The 24,378-nt window shown below is 42.9% G+C and overlaps 1 protein-coding gene across 8 annotated transcripts in view; it reads left to right on the top strand.

Moving 5' to 3' along the window:
• Positions 1–23,261, top strand: part of BCOR (BCL6 corepressor) — an 85,559-nt gene extending 62,298 nt beyond the window's left edge. For all 8 annotated transcript variants that reach the window (XM_081908936.1, XM_081908938.1, XM_081908939.1 and 5 more), the window contains 7 exons: positions 1,001–1,329; positions 1,813–1,950; positions 10,987–11,153; positions 19,210–19,355; positions 21,243–21,320; positions 21,473–21,623; positions 22,139–23,261. In XM_081908936.1, the coding sequence (XP_081765062.1) occupies positions 1,001–1,329; positions 1,813–1,950; positions 10,987–11,153; positions 19,210–19,355; positions 21,243–21,320; positions 21,473–21,623; positions 22,139–22,424 (1,295 nt within the window). In that variant the 3' untranslated portion in view covers positions 22,425–23,261. The remainder of the gene's footprint in view (positions 1–1,000; positions 1,330–1,812; positions 1,951–10,986; positions 11,154–19,209; positions 19,356–21,242; positions 21,321–21,472; positions 21,624–22,138) is intronic.
• Positions 23,262–24,378: the final 1,117 nt, after the last annotated feature.

Below are 24,378 nucleotides of genomic sequence, written 5' to 3'. Positions count from 1 at the left end.
TTTATTCATTCCAGTTGTTGGTCCTTTTTGGGTTCTGTAGAAGTTTAGTTCTGATTCCTCTTACCTGAAAATTGTCATGTAAACAAACTCATCATGAACCTCTTTGCTTTCTTTACATTTCCTTCATGTCTTAGGGAATCCTTTTCTCTCTTCAGGCATGGTCAGTAGAATGTTACAAAAGTGGAATGAACATTGAAGCTATGAGAAATGCATTGTTGGTATTTTAGAGAAGCTGAAAAGTTCACTTAGGGTCAATATATCCTGTTTCTGATTGGATTGTGTACATGACATCCTTGCAAAAGGCAACTCTTGAAAGTTAGGTCCTTGCAATGCAGCAGACAAGAGAGACAGCTGCTTAATGGTTAAGAGCCATATAACACTGAGAAATTGCTGTTTGGGTCCATGAATCCCTTTTCAGAATGCTGCAAGAAACAGACCCAATGCTTTCCTCATTTTTGGTGCACAAAGGGAGACTTTTTCAAAGGCAGAAATGGGAATTGGGCACTCAACCAGCGTTTCTGATTATGGAAACCGTTTCTGTGTCCATTGAATTTTACACTCCACTCTGCTCTACAAAAAGCAAAAATGGGTTTCCTGAGGTGGAAAGGTTTCAGCAGTTCTATACCTGAAAGAGCAGTATATTCCCACTTTGCTAGCATGTCATTACAGGTAAGGAAGCCTCTTCTCTCATCTGCATCCATATAAACAAGTACCCTGAGAAGGAGGCCTGATTCATATCTCCTTTGCCACGATGCTTAGATGGTGCAGTGCTAGACTGTGTGGTTGTTTACTGTGCTTAGATCTCAGAACATCAAACTTTGCTTAGCAGATGTACCCGCCCATTACAATTACTTTTTATTGCTTATAGTCCAAATGTGGAATTGCTTAATGCGAATGTAAAAGTTTTAAAATAATGTGTCATGTATTGGGGTGTGGGTGTGTGTATTCTCTTTCCTTTCAACACAGTATGCAATGTACAATGCCTTTCCTCCCCATTTAGGTATCCCTCCATTCCCAGCATCTCCGCATATGAAGACCCTTTCATCTACCAATATAAACAGCAAAAGGCAAGCCCAGCCAAGCTGTACTCCAGTTTCAAGGTTGGCTGCCAAGCAGCAGAAAATGAAAGAAAACTGGAAGACAGATGTGCTGTGCACAGACGAGGAAGAAGATTTCCAAGCTGCATCCCTGCTGCAGAAACATGGCGACTGTGAGAAGCCACCAGGGAAACGTCAGTGTAAAACAAAACATTTGGCACTGCAGGAGAGGAGAAGGAGGTCATCCCTGACAGGAGATGATGTCACTGATCTCGAAAGTGCTGAGGAGAAGGTATCTTTATTCCAACCCAGTTGTCCCGCTAATATTTCAGGTTTGGCTAATATCAGCCACTTTAAACGCTTAGCTTGTTGTCTTATGTAGTGGCCCTTCCAAGCCCTTTCTGTTTACTTTAAAACACATTGTATTGTTCTGCAGTGCTCAATCCACTTTACTCCAGGACAAATCTGTGAGGGTTCCTCAGATTCTTTCAGGATTTTGATCTTAAAACTTTTAGATGGTATAAATCTAGAAGCCAACACTACTACACTTTTAAAAAGAGAGAGAAAGGAAAATGGATTTTCAATGAATTATTAAGGATGGATGGGTGGGGTGTGGAATCCAGTAATGATTTTGACAGGTCATAGTTAATGAGGAGAATCTGGAAGCGACCAGAGGCTCCTTCAGACTGTGACTCTTCGCCAGTCACATCACATGAGCAGGCATTGTACAATCGCCTGCAGCAGCAGAGTCCCTCATTATTGCCTGTCTCTTCAGCCCTCACAGCTGCAGATTGCAAGTGCCCCTCAGGAGACTCCCCCAAGTCGTCCCATGCCGCCAGAAGCCCGAAGGCTTATTGTCAATAAGAACGCTGGAGAAACTCTTCTGCAAAGGGCAGCCCGACTGGGATACGAGGCAAGCATTGTTTCTGAAGTTCACTACTCTGAATTACAATGTGGAAGATGCTTGGTGTCACACATAATTCTAACTGTGCACGTGGTTGGAGTCTCTCTTTGTGTTCCTTCTCAACATGTCGAAATATCTCCAGGCTCTCTGTTCTGTTTCTTTATTCAAGCGTGCAATTAGTATATTTTGTGAGCAGGGCTAGGAAAGAAACAATATAAACCCCTGTAAGTTAATAACCCTGAGCCTGAATAGGCGCCAGTCATTTTCAATAAGAAGTCAGTTCTTGATGTGCTTTGCAGGATGGGGATCGTGAGTAAGTAGTGGGGGATGGGGATAGATACCCCGATACACAGCCAAAGTTAACATATATGCTACATTTCAGGAAGGTTAATTACCAGCACAGCTTTGGCAGCATGAGAGTGTGGACACGCTTCATTTCAGGGCTGCTTTTGAACTTCGCATTTTAATGTTATGAATATATATTTTGTGATGCATTCCCATATTTGAAAAACAAACTGGCATTTAGAGCTGGTAAATCACTGGGACTTACAGACTTCAGGTGAAAATAGTCATATGTACAAATAGTTTGGAGATCAGACTTATTAGCAAAGCAGCTCTATAGGTGCCTATGTCTTTGGGTTTATTTTCCTTTCTACATTTTTAGACATTGCTTGTAAGAGTGCTGCCATCCTTAAAATGCTATATATAGAGAGAGAGAGAGAAAGAGGGCGGGGGATGGGTCCTGATGAATCCTTCTGTTAATTTTGTTTTATGGAAAGGTTTTGTTTACTTCTACCTGTAGCAATAAAATGTGAGATCTTCAAAAGCAGGGGTGTGGACTGGGGAACCGGTGCCCTCCATATGTTCCTGGACTCCAGCTCCCATAAACCCCAGGGATGATGGGAATGACTTGCTTCCAGTGGTGGTTATAGAGCTTAGTCAAGCACAAGTCAATCAGAACTTTACCTGTTCTGATCCTTAATCAAGAAGCAGTCAATTTGCTGTACCCCTTTTCCTTGATGAAAAAGAGAAGAGAATCAGTTCAGTATGTTGAAGCCTGTGTTGAGGGGCTAGATAGCAATGTGGCAACTGAAATACAGGTAGTGGTGATATATTTAACTTCTTGTGTGGTAGGGCAATGTGGCATCTTGTATATGGGAAAAGTCCAGTGATTAAAGCCACAACAGACAATTTCATTCTCCACCGCATCATGGAGCACTTTCTAGTCTTGTTGTGTTGGGATGAGTTTCAGTTAGCAAGACTTATGGACATGGACAAGGTGCTTGACTTGGTTTGGGCAACTACTTCTGCTCTTCTCCCTTGATGCTCATGGTTTTTTAAAACAGCAGGGTTGACCACATCAGAGAGGTGATTAAAGCCTCCTTGCAAGAGGGGGTGGGCCCCCCCCACCTGTCAAAAGGCGATAGTGTTAAGACCACTCCTTAAGAAACACTCTGTGGATTCAGAAAATCTAAATAGAAATTGGTCAGTCACTAATGTTTCCTTCTTGGGCAAGGTTCTTGTGGGGTTGCAGGACAGATCTTGGGTATCCTGGGTGAAACCAATCTTTTAGTTCCATTTCAGTTGGGATGTAGGCTTGCTTTGGGTGACCCTGTTAGGAGAGAGTCAGAAGAGTATGTTCCTGTTGCCGCTAATTTATTTCTCAAGGGCTTTTGACACCATTGGTCATTCTATGCTTCTGGAATGACTGTCTGAGCTGGGGTTAGGTAGCACCACTACCAATCTGACTTGGATGGTTGTTTTCAGAGGGTGGTGTGTGCTGGTTTTGACCTATGTGGCTCAGCACCCCAGTTCCTCAAGGGCCTCTTCTCCCCGCATGAAGCAACCCAGACCCTACTCTGTGTGACCTCCTGTAGGAGGTGTGGAGGGTGGCAACAGGAGAAGGAGCCTTTTCAATGGTGGCCCCTCTCCCCTGTAAGTGGAGTGCTCTCTCCAGGGAGGCACACCAGTGCCTGTTTCTAGGTACCAGGCAGAGCCATTCTTATTCACCTAGGCCTTGGGATCTTAATTTTAGCAGGGTGTGATGGATCTGGAGCTGTTTTTATGTATGTTAGTTGTGTCTGCTGAGTGCCAATGGGGTGTGTAGGAACAGAATAGAAAAGGAATGGTTGGCTGACTAGGAGCACTCCCATGCTGCAGCATTTTGTTGCAGGACCCAATTGTCTCTGTAGGATCTATTGGTGTTAGTAGTGGAGACAGTTCTGAACCTCTGTTCTTCAGCCACATTGAGCACGAACAACAAGAGTTCAGCGCCACCTTATTTATATATGTAACAACATTTTACATGAGACGCCCTTGGAAACGTTCTGCTTTTATAGCTACCACATGCCACTGGGAATCTTGCCTCTGACTTTGACGAGGTGTCCCATAGCTTAATTAATTCAAACTGTATTCCACGAGGCTTCAAGGAAAACAAATAAGGACAGTGCTGAAGGCCCTTTCCAGAGTAAACAGCGGCAAATACCAGATTAAAACTCCTCCTGAAACAGCTGTACTGAATGCACAGTTTGACAGGGAAAGGGAGAGGCATTCCTAGGTGGTACTCTCTGTGTCTTGACTTGCAGATATCAGTTACATGTCTCCTTTTCCTTCATCATGTCTGCTCAGGGCCAAACGAGATGTGATTGTTTCAGCTCAGTTTTGTGTATTGAAACACTCTGTAGGAGGAAGATTTTAGTAGCAATGTGAGTGTAGTAGGTTGGGTGCCGACTCCACTATGTACCTATTGCTGGACCTTCTCTCCAGAAGCTTTTTGCTTGGTTGTGTTTCAGAGCTTGGCTGTGGGGCTGGGGCGGGCAAGAGATGCACCGTAATGCCCAGATCACCAACTTTCATTAAGGAAAAAAAGAAAAAGAAAGTTTATGGCACTTTTAGAACCCAAGCTGTGAAGCAAAATGTGCAGCCCGATTGTGGAAACTCTAGAGAAGAAACACCTTCGCTTGCTTTTCACTTTTCCACCTTTTATTCTGGTCTTCCCTGGTGGAGAAGGGGTTGCTGCCCTATAGAAAACAATGTGTTTATTCAGGATTCATGTGTAGCTGTGATTGGGGAATAAAGTGTTGTTGCACTTATTTTGTAGGGGTTTTGTGTAGTGCACGTCAACCCTCAAATGTTGTCCAGTGCTATCCTGGTGTGTGCGGTTTATTTTTTTAGAGAGAGATGCAGCTGGCAGGGAGGGTTGTGAAATTGATTATAGCAGCAGTGCCATTCATTAAGGGCTAGAGGTGTGTGAAAGGAGCAGGTAAAGAATTGCAGGTTTCAGCATTGAGTGGAAAGATGTTGCCTAGAAGAAAGTCAGATGTATAAATTGAAAAACAACAGAGAAATAGACCTGGCGCCCAATTTTCCCAGAGGCCATATCTACCCAGGGCTCATTGCCACTACTCAGTCAACAGATCTAGTTTGATGCTAGCTATGTTTTATTTATTTCTTTGGAGTAATAAATTAACACTCTCTCCCCCGCCTCCCGCCCATCACCTTGCAGATGTGTAGGCAGAGGTTAATGGCAGATAAGCCATAGGTGAGGGAAAGTCTGTACTCAACACCTGTACATTGCTTTAAAGTCAGGCATGCACACTCTTTTCTCTCTCTGTGATTTGGACAGTTTACGTGTTTACAACATGCACAACTGTTGTCAGGACTAGATTGGCCCTGCACTGGTGTGCAGCTGGCAACCTTTCAAATTACCTCTCTCATGTGATAGGCATAATCAGCTAAAATGCTGTAGTCCGTAAGACAGCCAGAAAAGTGTCTCAGACCCACAATACAACAAAGTTTTGAGATTTGTTTGTTGACAAACTTGTTTTCTTCATCTCTTAAATATAAATTGACAGGGAATATATTATCTTGAGGGATGTTAAAATAACTTGTTTTTTGTGGTGGTTTTTATATGACTTTTCTAGTTGTTTTTTTGTTTTTTAAAAAATAAAATTTCTCACCCAAGTGTGTGCTCTCAACATTTTCCCTCTGTTATTGTACAGGAACATGCTAGAAAAGTCAGTGAATTTGGGAGCAGTGGTGAGGGGTGTGTGTGCATTGTGGATAGGGTTGTAGACAGGAAATCCGAGGTTTTCTTCATGGTTTCCCCAGAGGAATGGGGTTTTGCTGGTAGAATGCATTGCAGGCCTCAGCCTAGGAAAGTCTGTTGGCTGCCATGATACTTTGGCTGTGAGGGATATTTGCTCATAGGCCTTGCGTTTCCAAATGCCCTTCTTATCTGACTGCTTTATAGAAGGACTCCCCCTGGAACATTCCTCTTCTCTTCCCCCTCCCCAATTGAAACATTTCCCAGATGAATTGTGCCCCTCCCTCCTGTTTTCTTTAAGTGATAACCTCTGGTGTTAAAGATATCTCCATAGCAACAAACAGTTTCTTTTCTCCACCCTTCCTGCCTTTCTCCAGGAAGTGGTTCTGCATTGTTTGGAAAACAAGGTCTGTGATGTAAATCACTATGACAGGGCTGGCTGTTGCGTTGTAAAGAGACTTTAGGCACATTATTCTTTCAGTGATTTCCTTTGCTGGCTTGGACGGAGGATGATGCACAGAATGCTCTGTGGATCCGTACTCATGGAACATGGATCTAGAGAGGCAGCCTGCCACACGTACTAAAGCAGCAAATGAGACGTGCACACACCCCTCTCACACGCAGACACACACATTAAATAGGATTCCCATTTCTACTAGGCTAGAATGCATCACTTTCTAGCTGTCATGGAAGCATTGAAAATAATTCTGTGCTTTGGTTGGTGGAAACTGAGATGACTTTATAAATAACTATGCATCTTATAAATAACAACACACGGTTGCATTAAAATGGCATATGGGCTAGAACTGGCCAGTAGGTGTCATGGTGAATGCAGTTTTAAATTCTCTATATTGGGGTTTCCAACCCTTTTGGGCTCAGGGGCACATTTGGAAAATGTTAGAAACTGCCACGTGATGACAAAATACACGTGTTGCAGAAGAAAAGCTGGTGATACACCAAAACCCGACAAATAACCCACATACTTCCTAAAACAAATAAAACACAAAAAGCTGAGCTCTCCCACTCCCAAGCAAAATGCTCACAATCCAACGGCAAAACCAGGCAAGGCAATCTGCATCCAAGCAAAAGAAAAATCAATTCTCTCTCTCTCTCTCTCTCTCTCTCTCTCTCTCTCTCTCTCTCTGGCGATCACTCATAGCTGAGTAATATTGTCTTCCATAAACACGGTTTTAACAATGAGTCCGTACCACAAACACACAGAGCCCCCTCCAAAAAGCAGATAACCCCAACATACAAACACAAAAATCAGGTGAAACACACACCAAGAAACAAAAAAAATTCTGGCAAAGTGCCACCATTTGGGACCCAGAGGCTTTCCTAGTGGAAAGGGAGGTAAAAGAGCCAGGGTAGGGTGGCTTTCCAGTCAGTTTAGCATCACCAATGGTAATGAAGAAGGCTGTTTTTTTTAATGGAAAAAATGAGGAGAGTCGGGTGCAATGGTGGTCACCAAGTGGGCATCATGGTGCCTGAGGGCATCACAATGGGGAATTAATGGGCATAGCCAAGGGAGTAAATAAACCAGGTAAATAAATAGAAATACTTAACTAGCCGGCCAATTGCATCACAGAAAATTCTGTTCTGCCCGCCCCCCCAAACATAAAGCCTGCCCCTCTAAAATAAATCCTGGCCACACCCATATTTATATTCATCAATCTTAATTGTTCTACACAAGCTTCTGCAATGTGTTTTTTCCAGGATTCCCAATTTCAGATCCAAACTAGTCATGTGCTATCAGCCACATGTTGTGGAATTCGACAGAGAAGGCTGAGATTTCTATGAATTGAATAAATCATGTTTAAAGAGTTAATGAGGCATTTAATTAATTAACCATAAAACTCTACATTGTTACATCTCATGGTTAATGACACTGGATGAAATCCACTGGGAACTTCTCTAGTTCTGTGGCAAGAGGCTGAGTGTATGCAGAATGGGTGCCCTCCTTCAGGGATCTTCGTGCAGATTGAATGAATGGGAGTTAAACAAAGGCATGTGCTGGGGGTTTATGGGGTGGGGTTGGGGGAATGACAACTAGCCCTGACAATTTCTGACGTACGTGTCACTTAAATATAGGCAAATGCTTATTGTCTGTAGATTTAAAACTCTGAATTAGTCCTGAGTTTTCTGTGCTAATGTTTTTTGTTTGAAAGCCAAAACTCTGGATGGTCCACAGCTCAGTGTGGCACAATGCATAGATTGGGCACAGGAAGAGGCCCAGGGAGCATCTAGATAAGGTCTTGCAATCTCAAATGGATCATTTGCAACCTTAATGAATTTTCTGCAGAAGGGATAAATCCAGCTTAAATGGAGAAAAATAAGGGCTGAGCAATTAGATGCCAGTGACATTGTGTGGCCGCTGTGAAATGCTTGCATGCATGAGCTCTCACAACTCTAGTCAGTCCCTGGGATTTCCAGGCAATGGATTTGGGGCTGCAAGGCTGAGAAAGAGCTAGTTGTCGAGCTTAGCTCTGTTGCAGAGTCTCTGCCAGCCAGAGTAGATGATGCAAGCTAGCTGGACCAATGGCCTGATTCATTACAAGGCAGTTTCATATGTTTAAAAGCACCCTTTTTTAGTTCAGTTTAAAATTAAACAAGTGGCAGTTGTTTGTACTAACAAACTGCCCACTCACAGATGATTTGGTACTGTTTCTGCAAGCCAGAAATGGAAGGAAATGTATGAAACAACTTTTCCCAGATTTTTATTTTTTAATTGAATTATATTGCTCATGTCGGTGCTGTTAGTCCCAGCCTGCTGTTTGGACCAGCAGAGAAAAGCCTGGGTACCAGACTGACAGATTCCATCATGGCTGGCGTTGGGGTGGGGTGGGGTGGGCAGGGAACACTATCTGGGAGAGCCTTTTAAGTCTTCCCCATTTTGACAAGACAGACCTTGTTCATAGTATGTGGCTGAAGCACTTAGTAATCCTAAAAGTCATATGACTGGACTTCTTTCTTTAGCTTGGACAGCCAGTTCATTAGATTCCTGCGATCCACTTTAACCTGGTTAGCAAAGGCCTGCTACACAAACAGCTTCATGCTGTATCCTAGCTACCAACTCCTCAGGTCAGGTATGTGAAGAGTGCAGATTACTGTGGGCTTTCCGGCAGATTTGGAACTGCAAGGATAAGTCTGTGGCGCTGGGGAAATGGGCTTCCTGCATTTCACAAAGTGGACTCTAGTCCGTGGAAGCTTATGCTGTAATAAAATAGGCATCACAATGCTCTTTATTCTCTTTTCTTCTCTCTGCCTTTACTTGAGAACAAAATGGTTAACTGAACTTGTGAAGGGTCCTGCTAAATTGACAGCATTTGTAGCACTTTGTCACCTACTGAGGGCCAATAGAACAGGATCTGCTACCCCAGGCCTTTGTTCCAGGTGACTGAAGGATCACAGTCTCATTTTTGCAAAACCGCTTTGGTTCCCCCCGCCCCTTACAGTCATTTTTTTCACACGTTTTATGAAATAAAAGAACTAATGAAATGTTTCCATGACTGTCAAGAGCTTGGGAAAATTCCTGTGAGCTTGATTGTGTTATCACTACTGCCAAAGCACTACCTTGGGTTCCATGGTGCAAGAAAGGAAAGATATAAATCCTGGGGTTGGGCTAGATGACCCTTGGGATCCCTCCCAACCCTACATTCCTATGAAAATGTAAGGAGTGTGTATGTGAGACACACGCACACACTCCCAATCAATTATCTTGGTTGTTCTTGTTTCCATAAAGGCATCTCAAATCAGTGATAAAAATGTAGACAAAGGCCACAGTATTTAGACTAGTCTACTCCTTACCTTACCTTGGTGGCGCTGTGGTCTAAACCACAGAGCCTAGGGCTTGCCAATCAGAAGGTAGACGCTTTGAATCCTCGCGACAGGGTGAACTCCCGTTGCTCGGTCCCTGCTCCTGCCCACCTAGCAGTTTGAAAGCTCATCAAAGTGCAAGTAGATAAATAGGTACCGCTCTGACGGGAAGGTAAACAGCGTTTCCGTACACTGCTCTGGTTCGCCAGAAGCAGCTTAGTCATGCTGGCCACATGACCCGGAAGCTGTATGCCGGCTCCCTCAGCCAATAAAGAGAGATGAGCGCCGCAACCCCAGAGTCATCCACGACTGGACCTAATGGTCAGGGGGCCCTTTACCTTTACTCCTTACCTTACCTCATGGCAAATTTCCATCTGGCACTGCAATGTGCACAGACCATACCCTGTGTAGTCCAGCATCATGATGTTGTGTTTCTTTGTTCATGCTAGTGGCTGCCATTGGCATGGAGCAGAGGCAGGGAAACTCACAACATGATGGCTGTGGCTGCTCCATGTCTTCATGGTGTTTGTACACATTGTGGCACTGGGGTGAAACCTGTGACCCCAGGGAGCAGTTGAGGCACAGATAAGTTAATGTATAGAACAGCTCTAACATTATTTGGAAGGAATTAAGATTTCAGTAGTTAATATACAGGATGCTGCAAAGAGGTTTAGTCGAACAAAAGCAGAAGCTGACCTGTTTTCTTCAGGATCTGAAAGAAGAGGAAGGCTTTTGATTATACTTTCAGCGGCTACCAACGTTCCATTCTGCCATAGAGGAAATATTCAGGGTTACAATAGCAGCTGTAAAATGTTGGCATCGCCAAGACACCCTTCTGTTAGTTTGGAAAGTTACTTGTTGTATGTGAACACCCTACATCACAGTCTTAAGTATGTTATTTGCATATTCATTCTGCTCCTGAGACTTGCTTATAAATAAATGGGTTGAGATGCGGAGCTGTTTGGGTTCTCCGAATCTGCCTTTGGGGGCTAGTGGCTTGTTTTGTTTTTCTAAGTTTTGACTTCTTCAACGGGGAGAAGAGCTGTGTAGTTTCTTCCCTTCTTGCTTTTGTTACTCCTTAATAGCCCAATGAGAAGGGTATTCCCAGCATGTTAAAGTAAAGGTATGCATGTCTCCACAGCAACAAACAACATGGTCTGTTTTCTCTTGCTTCTCTTTTCCAGGAAGTGGTTCTGTATTGTTTGGAAAACAAAGTCTGTGATGTAAATCATCGTGACAATGCTGGTTATTGTGCCCTGCATGAGGCCTGTGCCAGAGGCTGGCTGAGCATTGTGCGACATCTCCTAGAATATGGAGCCGATGTGAACTGCAGCGCTCAGGATGGAACTAGGTTAGCAACACTTCAGTTACTAAGAGTAAACGGCCACTGCTTTTGTCCCGCATTAATACACAGCTGGGTTGATGTCACCAATGGCTTTGAAATTATGTTTAAAAGAAACGTCGCTTTTCTCCAACAGTGGAGGCCTGGAGTCTTTCAAACTTCCGGAACTTGCTGATTGCATTCTACTGCATAAAATTTGGTTCCTCAAAAAATGCTGTGTCCTCCTTTTGCAAATTTAGGCTGCATATCTATCCACATTTTAATCCTACTGGAATCAATATAGCCTAGTTTTGTGGGAGGTCCAGGTGGCTAGCCACTCACAATTCATGTTCTGATATATGAGAAACTATACTGGACAATAACATTTTGCTAAGAATTTCTGATATATTCCTCCCCTCACCCTACCTTGTACACTTTAATTTTCTGTGTAAATTCTCTTTGTTATGTGCCTAACTCTTTTTCCATTAGGAAACTGTTTGTGGCTATAATTGTTATAGGAATAGGATCTCTTGCAGTTTTACTGAACAGTTGAAAGATCCTACTTTTTAGTTCTGTTTATATCTTACTTATACTTCTAAATATCTTTTTAAATATCAAACTGGTCAAAAGTGCAAGTAATTTGTACACACACTTTATAATTTAGTGTACAACATTGCTTAATTTTACTCATTCTTAGTGATACGCAGGCAAATCACCTTCTTCAACCTTTTATCCTTCTACCCATGTCCTCTAATGGCGACATCTTTTTCTAATTATTAAGTCCTTCCTCTTTTTCTTTTTGATTCACTAAACATTTCTGTGCATAATGTTGATAATTGTTGCTTTTAAATTACTGTACTAAGATACAAGATGGAGGTCGCCTTTTGGAGTTCTTCCATTTGAATGTTTTATCAATTACCACCAAACCTGACAGCCCAGAGGACATTACATTAGCATGTCTGTGAGCCAAGAGCTCTTAAGTTATTGGTCTTTGCCTATCAACTTGCAATAGTCAAAAGATTTCAAGAAAACACACACAAAAGATTTAATCTTGGTTAAGGCGGCCTATTACTCTTGAGCACTCTGTCATTATCACCTTATCAGGTCTATAGAAACATGCTTCCTGGAAGGAAGAACAGTGAAAGAGGCTTGGACAAGGGGGTCAGCCTCTTTTTTTTGGCCTTAGGCCCACCCCCTAGCTGGCCATCCATTGTCCTCCCTGGCCAAGCAGGTGGGTGGCACCCGCCCAGATGAGCCCCACTCAGTGCCGCAAACCCCGCCCACCTGTGGGGAAGGGAGGGCGGAAATTGTCCCTTCTCCCCATCTAACTAAATAAGAATCTCTGAGGCTGGGCAGCCCCCCCCCCCGTGTGGGGTTTTTTATTGAGCGGGTCAAGCCACTCAGACCTCCTTAGCACCATAAAAAGAAGGTATCTCCTTGAAAACTGGAGATTCGGCAGCCACTTCTTTTCTATAATGTTCCATAATTCAGCGGTAGACAGCACCTGTTTTGCATGCAGAAAGTCTCAGGTTCAACCCCCCCCCCCCCGGGTAGGACAGGGAATGTCCTCCTGTCTCAGACCCCAGAGAGCTTCTGCTGGTCATCACATAGACCATACAGAACTAGATAGGCCCAATGGCCTGACTCTGGGTAAGGCAGCGGGTTCTTATGCTTCTACATTAGCATTGTTTCTTAACACCAGCTTCCTGAGCATTTCTTACATGGCTAAAGGTTGACATACCCTTTCACCTACCAAGCACCAGAATCTCTCATTGCTTAGTGCTAGGGTGCCCTCTACCTGCCCTCCCACGATGTAGGAGCAGCAACCACTGGATTAAGTACACACCCACCAGCCTCCTTGCATGGGCCTTCCATTTCCATCCTTTGCTGCCGCATGATGTGCTGTGAAGTGGAGCTCAGCAGATGCATTTGTCTCCCTTTCCTGCTGGACCTGAGAGTCAACTCCGCAATGTTCTGCCTCTACATTTTCCTCTCCCATGTATTTGAATGTGACTTCCATGGCTCCCCATTCCATCATGAAAGTGACACAGGCGACAGCAGGAAGGAAGTGCACATGTATGTCTGGGTTTAATGGTGCTCTTATCAAGGTAGCAGGCGCAGATTCAGAGCCCCCAAGCAGCAATGCAATGGTATTCTGCATTACTGGGTTTTTTTTACCGTAAATCACTGCTTTGCTATGGAAAACCAATGTATGAACCATCCTATGGCAAAGTGAATATGGCATCAGTAGTGCTAGCATTGCAGAGAACGAGGTTGTGCAAACTCTGTAATTTGATGTTGACAAGGAAAGGAAATGCAAATTATCAGTGGGCATGTTTGGATTGGGGATCCCAGCAACCACAGAATTTAAAACGGGGGGAGAGGGTACTTTGGGATCTCAGCACAACTCTGTAGAACAGGCTTCATCAAACCCGGCCCTCCATATGTTTTTGGCCTACAACTCCCATGATCCCTAGCTAGCAGGACCAGTGGTCAGGGATGCTGGGAATTGTAGTGTCAAAACATCTGGAGGGCCGAGTTTGAGGAAGCCTGCTGTAGAATCCATGCAATGGGACCACTTGGTGCAAACCACATTGCAAGGTTTTGTACGTCCACCAGCTGTGGTATAGAAATCCTGTGTCCATGCGCTGTTTTCAGTGGTGAGAGTTTGTCTTCCATGATTCACATGCCATCCCCACAACAGCTACACTCCTAGAACTATAGTATTCTTGGAGCTGCCATCTCCTGAGAATGAACCTAGCAAGCATACTGTGCTCTCCAGGCTGGCACCTCTCCTCATATTTGTGACTTAAGTGTGTAGCAGTGATGTCTTGCATAGAAAGGCATCAGTATTAGCCTTCCAACAGCTGCTAGTAGTCAGTTTGCCTTGACCTATTAAGTCCTCTTTGTCTTGGGCCCAGCAGGCCGATCAAACACTTCTCTCTCTCTCAAAATTTGCCAAAGAGGTCCTACCCTACTAAAAAGCTAATATCATTTCAAGGGGGAATGTCTGTGAAGGAGCAGATCAAGGCTGTCTTCTTTCTTTAGAGACAGGTCTTCCAAGTATGGCTTTTGTTGCACTTCGATTGTTTTTAGATAGTACAAATTCACTCATTCAACAGAGATTATGTATATAAAATGCAATCAGATTCACTCGTTCAACAGAGATTATGTATATAAAATACAATCAGAATCTATCAGGTCCTTGACTGTTCTGAATTTTAAAGAAACAGGAAATAAATTCAGGCTCCTCACAACAATTTGTCACTGCCCCTAGGATATGCTGAAGCAGAAACACCCTCCCATGCTCCATGGTTGGTGTGTTGGACAGTGTGTGTAGGATTGCATCCCAAAATCATCCACATATAGGGTTGGGAGAAAATCCAGTAGGGTTTTCTGCCCTGTTCCATCTGACGTGCGACTTGATCTGTCCTCTGTAAGTGTCCTTGAGAGTTTTGAGAGTTCTCATCTGATGTCTTTCTATTTATCTGTAATCTTGAACCTTTCATGCACTTATCAGTCTGGGAAGTGGAAGGACCCCCAGCTTCTCGTTCCCTACTTTCACAATCCACTCCCCTTCCGTGCGGTTTTAAAATTTGCTGTCGAGATGCATTTGTTTTTATGAAATTCCTAATTCCCTTCACAGTAACAAATGCATGTGCTTGGAATGAGCTACCATCTCACTCAGATTCACATTGATGTGGCTACACATGCTGAAAAGCCACGACTCTTCACGCCAGACTACTTATGCCTTTCATTTCCCCCAACCTGGTGCCCTCCAGATGTTTTGAATTAAAACTCATTAGCCCCAGCCAGGAGTTGTAGACCAGAACACATTTGTGGCTGGCAGGACAGGGCTGTGTTGCTTCCAAACACTGCACTTCACTGCCAGTTACTGAGAAGAGGAGCGGCAAGGCGTGTGTGTGTGTGGTGTGGGTTGCAGCATCAGGAACATCTGTATCCACACTGAGCTCCCCTGCCGCCTTGTCCCTCCCTCTTGCAGCTGCAACTGCCAAACACATCTGGAGGGGAGCAGGTTTGGCTGCATTTGACCCACTGGCTTCTCCTCCTCCATTTTCCCATTTCCTCAGTGAAATAACCTATTGTTATCAATTCATATATTTGCATGCTGCTTAATAATAAATCAGTTTCTAAGCAGTTTACAAAATAACAAACGACAGCATGTATATATATATATATATATGCAGGTTTTGGTGTCCTCGGGTGTCTTCCCGTGTAAAAGTTGGGGTGTCTAGGCGACGTTTCGACGAGGTCTCACTCGTCATCTTCAGGCTGGTGCTTTCGGCTTCTTGTTACTGGAACAAGAAGCCGAAAGCACCAGCCTGAAGATGACGAGTGAGACCTCGTCGAAACGTCGCCTAGACACCCCAACTTTTACACGGGAAGACACCCGAGGACACCAAAACCTGCATTCCTGTACCCGTGAAAATCTACGAAAGCATATATATATATATATATATATATATATATATATATATATATATATGCAGGTTTTGGTGTCCTCGGGTGTCTTCCCGTGTAAAAGTTGGGGTGTCTAGGCGACGTTTCGACGAGGTCTCACTCGTCATCTTGAAGATGACGAGTGAGACCTCGTCGAAACGTCGCCTAGACACCCCAACTTTTACACGGGAAGACACCCGAGGACACCAAAACCTGCATTCCTGTACCCGTGAAAATCTACGAAAGCATATATATATATATATATATATATATAACAAACAAACAAAACGACAACACAGTGCCATATAAAACAAAATCTACCCAAAGCAAAAACCCTGCAGCACGTTTTGGAAAAAATCTTTAAGAGTCAGGGACTGCTTCCCTCTTCAGCCTCCCTCTTGCCATTTTCACTTTGTGATTGGCAGCTGTGTGTGTTAAGGATTAGGAAGATGAATGTGATTTTTTAAATGGGCAGTTTTCAAGCAGCTTGTGGGGGGCAGGTCTCACCTTAAAAGTTGGGCATCATAGAAGTGTCTTCAATTCACCCCACCCCAAGAAACTAGACTTATTCACAGGAAAGTATACATACTCTACTTACTTACAACCATGTATGACTCGTTTTATATATTGGTATATTTAATACAAATTTATTTTTCTAGGCAATACTCCTCCATTTACTATGCCTGTCATAATAATGATAATAATAATGATAATAATGATAATAATAATATATTATATGATCCTGTTGCATTAAGTGCCCTCACGTTCCATGTTAATATCTCTGCACAGCAATCATGATGGCAGATAGATTTAGCCCATTTTCCTTTAAGAGAGGAACATGGCAAAATGGCTTCGTTTTCTTTTCTTACTGTAGGTCTGCTGGCTCATGAGCCGACATACTGTAACAGCTAATTTTTAAGAGAGCAGTGGGGTGGGACACTGCCACTAGGTTACACCTAACCTAATGTTCTTCAGGGAAAACCTTGCACTGAGATATTAAAAACTGCCAACCGAATCAAGAGGTCACTTATGTCATGTGAAATATCTTGTCTGGTAAATGGACCAGGGCAATTCAACTAGTGGTGTGTGTAGAGCTTCATGGGAAAGGCTTAGCTTGAGAAACTTGTTTTGGATGCCAGGGGCATGGGAAGTTGTAATTAAAGGTATGGCATCTGAGCATATGCAGAGTGCCTTTCCCTTTGCACTCAGTGACTTCCCTCTCCCACTATATATATTTGGATTCTAGATCAAAAGGTTCAGCTTCCCCACAGCTTAAACTATGGTGAACTGCGTTCCACTCGCACAACCACTGCTCAATTTCTGTTTCTGTATGGATATTTAACTTCTCTGCAACCTGATATTGAAGTTGCCCTGTCCTGTTTGATGCCCCCAAAGACTACTGTGCTTCTTTGGTGCTTGGTAGCTGCTGTAGATAAAATGAACCAAAAGATGGTGTTGTGCATGTAATCTCAACCATTAAGAAACTTAAATTGAGTTTACCTAGCTATGTGGTCCAATATTAACTAGTCTTATATTTACTTTAAGGTGGCTTTATTATTACTTGCTGGATATATAAAATGTTTGCTAGTATAATCTCTCCCTTGCCCCCTTGCTCCTGTTGTCGCTTTCCATTACTTCTAAGTTTGCTCCTCATTCAGTTTTTCGTAGCCTCTTTCCTGTACTCTGGCTCTCATACACTAAGATGGAGCCTGTCAATGGGGTCAGGAAACCCAGACAACTTGGTTAGCCACTGGTTGGTGTGTGTGTGTTGAGAGAGATTGGGTTATGAAGCCTGAAGAGCAGCTGCTTCCTGTGCTGGCTGCCTGCAACAGCTGAGATAGGAAGCAGTTCTTGCAGGTCGTGAGGCTGGTGGGAGGATGAATGAAGCTACAGCCTAGGAAAGGCAGCTGCTGTTGAGAGTGATGTGATCTCTATAGGCAGGGAGCCGGGGAGTGACTGCAGTAGAACCGACTCTGTGTGCCGCAGCCGTAATGGGAACTCAGGCCAAGTCTTCCCCCAGAGGAATTGACATGAGCACAGCAGGGTCTTTCAGTATCTCCCCCTCTCTTAAGCCTGAGCAGGTGTGCATGCCTTGTGGTCTTGAGGTACTCCTGATTTCTGTACCAGAAAAAACCCTGCTCTCTCGTTTAAAACTGGGAGCAAGCACTCGCTAGATCAGAGTTGCACGGATTTGCTGGATAAATTTTGCCCTTTCTAGAAGTGGCAAGAACTGGGATTTCTAAAGCGTTCCCCCAGTTCATAGGGGCATCCAGTTTTTGCTATCCTCCGCCCTGTTTTGCTGGTCACCAATCTAAATGGTTGCAGGAATCTCTCTGTCTCTGAATGGCATGATGCCCATATGCACTTCTGGGGGGAATTTGTGCAAAATACGTGTGTTGCTGCTTCATTGCACTGGTGTAGATGCTTTGCCAGGCCATTAAGGTTGTCCCTGTGCTGCTGTGTTTGCCTCCTATACAGCAAATGTGTGGAAGACAGTTGTATATTCAGTGCACAGCAGCCCTGAACAATTTGCCATTCCCAAACAAATGCAGCCCCCCAGCTCTGCATGCTGCCTGCCAATTTCTTCACAACCCCGTTTTTACTATGCTAGGCAAACAGCGAGAGCAGGAATTTTATTGTCTCCCTCGTTGGTGGCTTTCAAAACCTGTGCTGCTCTGCTTATAGCAAATCTGTATATAGCTCATAACTTCCTACTTTCTGTGCATTTGATGCTTAAGACCTCAGCCCTAAATAAAAGTGTGTGTGTGTGAAAATCTTAGGAATTATTGTGCATTTAGAGTTGGCATGTTATGTTCTCAAATAGCTCAGCTGGTAGAGCACGAGGTAGTTTTAGGATCATGGGTTCGAGCTGCATGTTGGGCAAAAGATGTTGGCCATTGCAAGGGGTTTGACTAGATGACCCTTGTGGTCCCTTCCAACTCTTATGATTCTATGAATTCAGGAATGTTGCTCTCCTAAGCTAGCTGCAGATTTTTATGTGCAGGAAGGAGGCTGGCAGTAGAGTCTTCCAGTCCTATTTTGTTATCAGACATATGGGGAAAACTAAGAAAAATTTTTTTGAGTGTTGAAAGGGTTTCCCCTTGCAATTGTATCATCACAGCTAGCTTCATATCCAAGTCTAACACTGATGATTATGGCCATACACACACACATGCACGCACACACACACACACACACACACACACACACACACACCCAGACCACCATACATAGCCCTGTACAACAATTTTATTAAGTGACCTCAAGGTACCAAACATGGAAGCTGAATAGAATTCGGTGGTTGTTAAAAATGGGAATTTGTTTAAAAGATGAGATTGAAGTTACTTGGTCAAAGTCATCACAGTAGTGATTAATCGCTGTTGCCTATCTTTAAGGGAGCATGCCATTTAATATCGTATGTCTATTCATTTGCCATGTAAGCTTTGTTTAATTCCTGAAGTTAACATTTGATTTTAAAATGTTGAGAAAAGCAATTAGTAGATGGTCACCCGCCATACCTTATGATAAAGATAATGGTGTTTTTGCTTCAAATGGAAACAAAATGTGTCTCGGTACAGTATGTGAATTTGAAATGAAGGTGTCCTTTCCCCCTCTCTGCCCCCAGGCCTGTTCATGATGCTGTGGAAAACGATCACCTGGAAATTGTCCGATTACTACTTTCGTATGGTGCTGATCCAACGCTTGCAACGTACTCTGGTCGAACGATTGTGAAAATGACACACAGCGAACTAATGGAAACGTTTCTAACAGGTGTGCAACACTATTACTTTGTTTCTTTGTTTATGGAAGTCATCGGTCAGACTGCTGACCAGGGCAAGACAGTTGAAGCCTATAAAAGCAATTCTGGTATGACTGCAGTGACTACCAATTAGTTTCTGGGTTCAGTTCAAAGTACTTGTTTTTACTCAAGATCCCAGTACCCAAATTGCTGCTTCTCTGTGGAGGAACTTACCTGGGCCTGTGTTTGACATTTGAGGCAAACCTCTGAGGGAGGTGTGGAGGGAGGCAGCATGGGAACGGGCCCTTTCATTGGTGGCTCCCTGCTTGTGGAATGCTGTCATAAGGGAGGCCTGCCTGATGCTGTCAGTATCCATTTTGAGATGCTAGGCAAAAACATTTCTATCTGCTCAAGCTTTTGCCTCTTAATATGGAGGGTATTAGGTATATCTCTCTTTTTTGCTCATCTTAGTGGACTGAGTTCATCTGCCACATACATGGATCTTTAGGTTTTTATTTCTACTTTGTTTTAATGTTTGCTTTGCGATGTGAGTCTCTTTGGGTCATTTTTTGGTGAAAAACGCAACTAATAAATGCAACAGGTAAATAAATAATTTTCTACCAAAGTCGATGACTCATTTTAGGGAACAGCAATACAAACTCAGGCTGTAAAATTTAGTCCGTTAATTGGCTAGTTTAGAACAGAAATACAGGTCTTTTAGGACTTCAGAAGCACTGTTATGAAAACATAACCGCTATGTTATATAATAATATGCCATTGGATTTAGGCGGCAACCATCAATACATTTATGAGAGAGCAAGACCCAGGATTGTGCTGTTAGCTGCATTAAAAGATGCAATATCAACAGCTTGGTCTTGCTAGTAGGTCAAAGGGTCTTTCCCACCCATCTGGCAAAAGTGGTGAGGGTAAAATTACAATCCTTTGGGGCTCTGGTGGGATGAAATGCAAAATTCAGGGGAGTTTACAGCAAGAAGGCAGAGATTTACTATGGTCCATATGCTTCTTTCCCTTCCTGCCTATCAAAGCTTCATGCAGCTGGGAGTATTTGAACCATTTTCTACAGAGCAGCCCAGCTCACTGCAATAGGCTATGTTTCCTTTCCTTTAAAAATAAAATAAAATAAAATCCTGCCTATTTCAAAACGTTACTTCCAAGGGTTACTTTTGAGGCAGTTAAGAATTAAAACAAAACAAAATAATAAAACCTAATCAAAACCAGCAATAATAAATAAATAAATAGCAAGCAGTATAAAATCAAAGAAAAGCAGGCCTGGAGCAATAAAACAAGGTACAAGCAGAAGGAATTGATACTCTGAAAGGTCAAATCAGATGCTGTTCAAAAGCCTAAGGAGCATGACTTGATATTGCCTGGTACCTAAAAGATAATAAGGAAGATGTTAAGCACATGTGCTGGGGAGTGACTTGCAAAGTTTGGGCACAACCACTGAAAAGGTCCCCTCTCTGGTAGCTACTCCTCTAACCTCAGAATAATGTAGGGATGTCTGGAAAAGTGTCTCTGAGGCTGGGTGAGTTCATATAGAGCACATGTAATCTATAGCAAGATTAATCTAAGGTCATTGTAGCCTCTATGTTCAGAGTCTGTTTTAGGAGTGTGCCAAATGAGAATGCCGAGGACAGGAATGGAAAAGGACAGAAGAGATAAGTAGGTGGAAACAGGAGAAGGGTTTTAGAAAGGAAGTAAGATGAGAGATAGTGTCTCATTTGGGCATCTGCAGTGGCCTGATCAATAAAACAGATTACCGTACATTGTATTCAAGAGCTTTGCAAAAGCAAAACTTCTTGGAGTATGAATATTGTGATGCTTTATGACAAGATTGTCTTTAAAACTCGCCAACATTTTGTTTTGACTAAATTTGTTGTTATTGTTGCTGCCCCTAGAGTACTTAACTGACCTGCAAGGTCGAAGTGTCGATGACCCCGGCTTGTCCTGGGACTTCTATGGCAGCTCTGTGTGCGGTGAGCAAACATTCCTTTTTTGTATTATGCATGGGTTTTTTTTTGTGTGGGTGGGTGTATAGGAGGTGCAGGTGGAAAGCCACGCAAGATGCACATTTTGCTGTATGTTTCACACTGGTTCTCATTTCTTTTTTTCTTTTTCTTTTAAATAGAGCCAAAGGGGGAAACAGGTTTTGACATCCTATCTAATCCACCTGGCTCAAGTGATGAGGATGAAGATGGTCTTAGTGACATCTTTGAGTTTGAATTTTCAGATGTACCTCTGTTGCCATGCTATAACATCCAAGTGTCTCTTTCTCAAGGGTAAGGAAATGGAGATGGTATAAATATTTGAGGTAGTTGTGAAGTCTTGTGATTTTCATGTAGCCTCTCCAAATGGGTTTTGTGATTCTTTTGGCATTGGTTTTGGTGGAAATGGGCTTTGGCTTGCATTTTTTATTTATATTCAGCTTCTGGAAGGGTACAATCCACCCACATTGCATTGTGCATCTCTCTTGATGATTTTGTGTGTCTGTATCTGCATGGATTGTGTGCTGATTTAGAGCTACATGCAGAACAAAATCCACTCCTGTATTTCAAACTGTTATTAAAGGTCCCCATTCCTGTCAACTGGCTACTTAAGAGTTCTTTTCACGTTTTTGCAATGTCCAAGTAAAGTATATAGCATTGACTGCCTGATGTAGAGCTCTTTCTCATCAATATCACAAAAAAGGGAATGTGGCCAGTTACGCAAATAATTACTGACATAATTGAAATGACTGAAGCCTTTGTGCCATCTTACTGGTAATTTGAACTTCTTTCTTTACTTTGTTCTATAGACCACGGAATTGGTTGCTGCTTTCTGACGCAGCAAAGAGGCTGAAAATGTCGCCCCGGATATTTCGTAGCAGTTTCCCAAGCGTGGAAGTTGTCAGCATCATGGAGGCAGAATTTTTCAAACAGGTATCTTTGAGTCAGCTGTTCTCTTGCCAAAAGGATCTAGAAGCTTTCAACCCGGAAGGCAAGGAAATGCTGGACTTGGTGGAATATACAAGTGAGCTACAGACTTTGCTGGGAGCTTCACTCGAGTGGTTGCATCCAGATGAGGATATGGATCATTGGTGAACTTCCAGGCCGCTTTAATGTACAGTTCTCTGTAAAGTTATGTCTTTATGTATATGTGTTAATGCCACCATTTCTGTAAATAAAGGACACTGTTAAATAAGATACCTTTCCTTTATATACATATTATAAATATATAAATAAATTCCAGATGGGTGGACTTTTGGAAGATTTCTTTTTTTTTTTTTAGAGATGTCATTCAGTTTTTACAAATTGTTATATAATGTTCCTTTAAATGCACACAAACTTTGGTATAAATTTGTTTTTACTTGGGACTTTTTTTTAAATAAAGGAAGTGGTATTGCTTCACACAAAGCTTTGGTTTCACGGGAGATGCCTGTGACAGGCAGTGTGATCAAAGTCATATGGTTGTCTTGGGAGACTGTATTGGGTAAGGCACTTCATAAAATTTTCATTTTTGTTTACAGAGTTGCCTGCTTTGGCCAGGTAAACCCTATTGAATATAATTCAATGGACTGTAATATAAATTTAAAACATATCCATGCGCATCAGCTAGTTGTGTGAACTTTTATATCTTAATTTAAAAGATGTGAAATTTAGTTTTCACAAGGCAAACTGGATTGTTTATATATATATATGTATGTTTAAACATTTGATGCTCTTTATTTAAAAGAAGACTTTGAACTATTTTTTCTGTATCTTGTAAAATATTGAAAACTAACATATGTTGAGGTTAAAACTGTACAGAAGCTAAATCTTTTCTGAATTGTGTGTTTATGTTTGAGATCCGTGTTTTAACTTTGTAAGTAAATTCTTCTGCCTTTGTATTTATATTTTACAAAAAAAAACCCTTAAAGGCAATAAAACTGTTGAAAACTATATTGAGGTAACTTGGTTTTGTGCATGACCCTCAAGTGAACTAGGGCCCTATCCAACCCCAGCTGGCACCCATGCCTTCATAGGAGTAAAGCTGCACCAGAAATTTCCCATATCCCCCTAGCTGCTCCTTATGGTACAGGTTTGTCTTCTAAAAACACCTTGTCACCATTTTGAATAGAGCAGAACTGGGCAGTGTTGCAGTTTCAAAACTGCTGGTGGTCACAGTGCAGTGACAGAAGGAGAGGTACCTTTTAGCCTTTGTTGTCAGAAGGCAGCAGCGGAGACAGGAAGTGCTGCCCCCAGTGCCACGTTGCCAGGGCTGGAGTCAGATGCAGGTCAGCAATAAAAGAAGCAGATATCTGTTGTCAGTGAAGTTTTTTAACTATTCAAGGAAACGAACATGCACTAAGCCTAGTGGCCTCAGCAGCACTTCCCAACAGGCCTTGCCCCTACAGAGCAATTGCCAGGACTGAAGGTCCTCACCTTCCACACCTCTCTAATCCTCCTCTCCTGGATGTTTCCCAAGCAGCCTCAAAACTGTGTCTGTGCACCTCTGGCTTCCATTCAGCTCTTTGCATTGCTCTGGGAGTTCTTGGAGACCAAGGGGGAGGGGAGTTTTTGGCAGCAGGAGCCCCTGAGCGGCAGCCCTTCCCCAACTAGTTGCTTGCAGGGTTGCCTTCCTTAATGGTACAGGTTATCTAGGATGTAAACATGTGCTTCTCTGTTTTACAGTGTACTAATTCAGGCTAAACATAAGCTAACGGGAAACTTTACCTGGATTATTGGGTATTTCCATTGAAGCAGGGCTTAAGTTAAGAAAACCACGCAATTGGCTGTAGACTAGTCCCAGTGACTTCGCTGTATTTATTTCAGATTACTGTACGGCTTGGTTGCTGCAGTGTTAGAGCAGAGGTAGCCAATGTGTTGCTCTCCAGATCATAGAATTGTAGCATAGGAGCCAACTCCTAGGGGCTTTGGAGGGCTTTGCCCCCCACAAAATATTTGAGGGGGACAGCCCCCCAAACTTGATGGGCATTGTCATTCAAATGGTGAGCATGCACTGTGTCATGTGATTATGTGAGGTGGGGCTTACTTAGGCCTCCCCCAATATTTTATT

The sequence above is a fragment of the Podarcis melisellensis genome (assembly GCF_964234715.1).
Source record: "Podarcis melisellensis genome assembly, chromosome: 4".
Classification (NCBI taxonomy): domain Eukaryota; kingdom Metazoa; phylum Chordata; class Lepidosauria; order Squamata; family Lacertidae; genus Podarcis; species Podarcis melisellensis.
The sequence above is the reverse complement of the archived record's forward strand: the minus strand, read 5'-3'. Positions and strand labels throughout refer to the sequence as shown.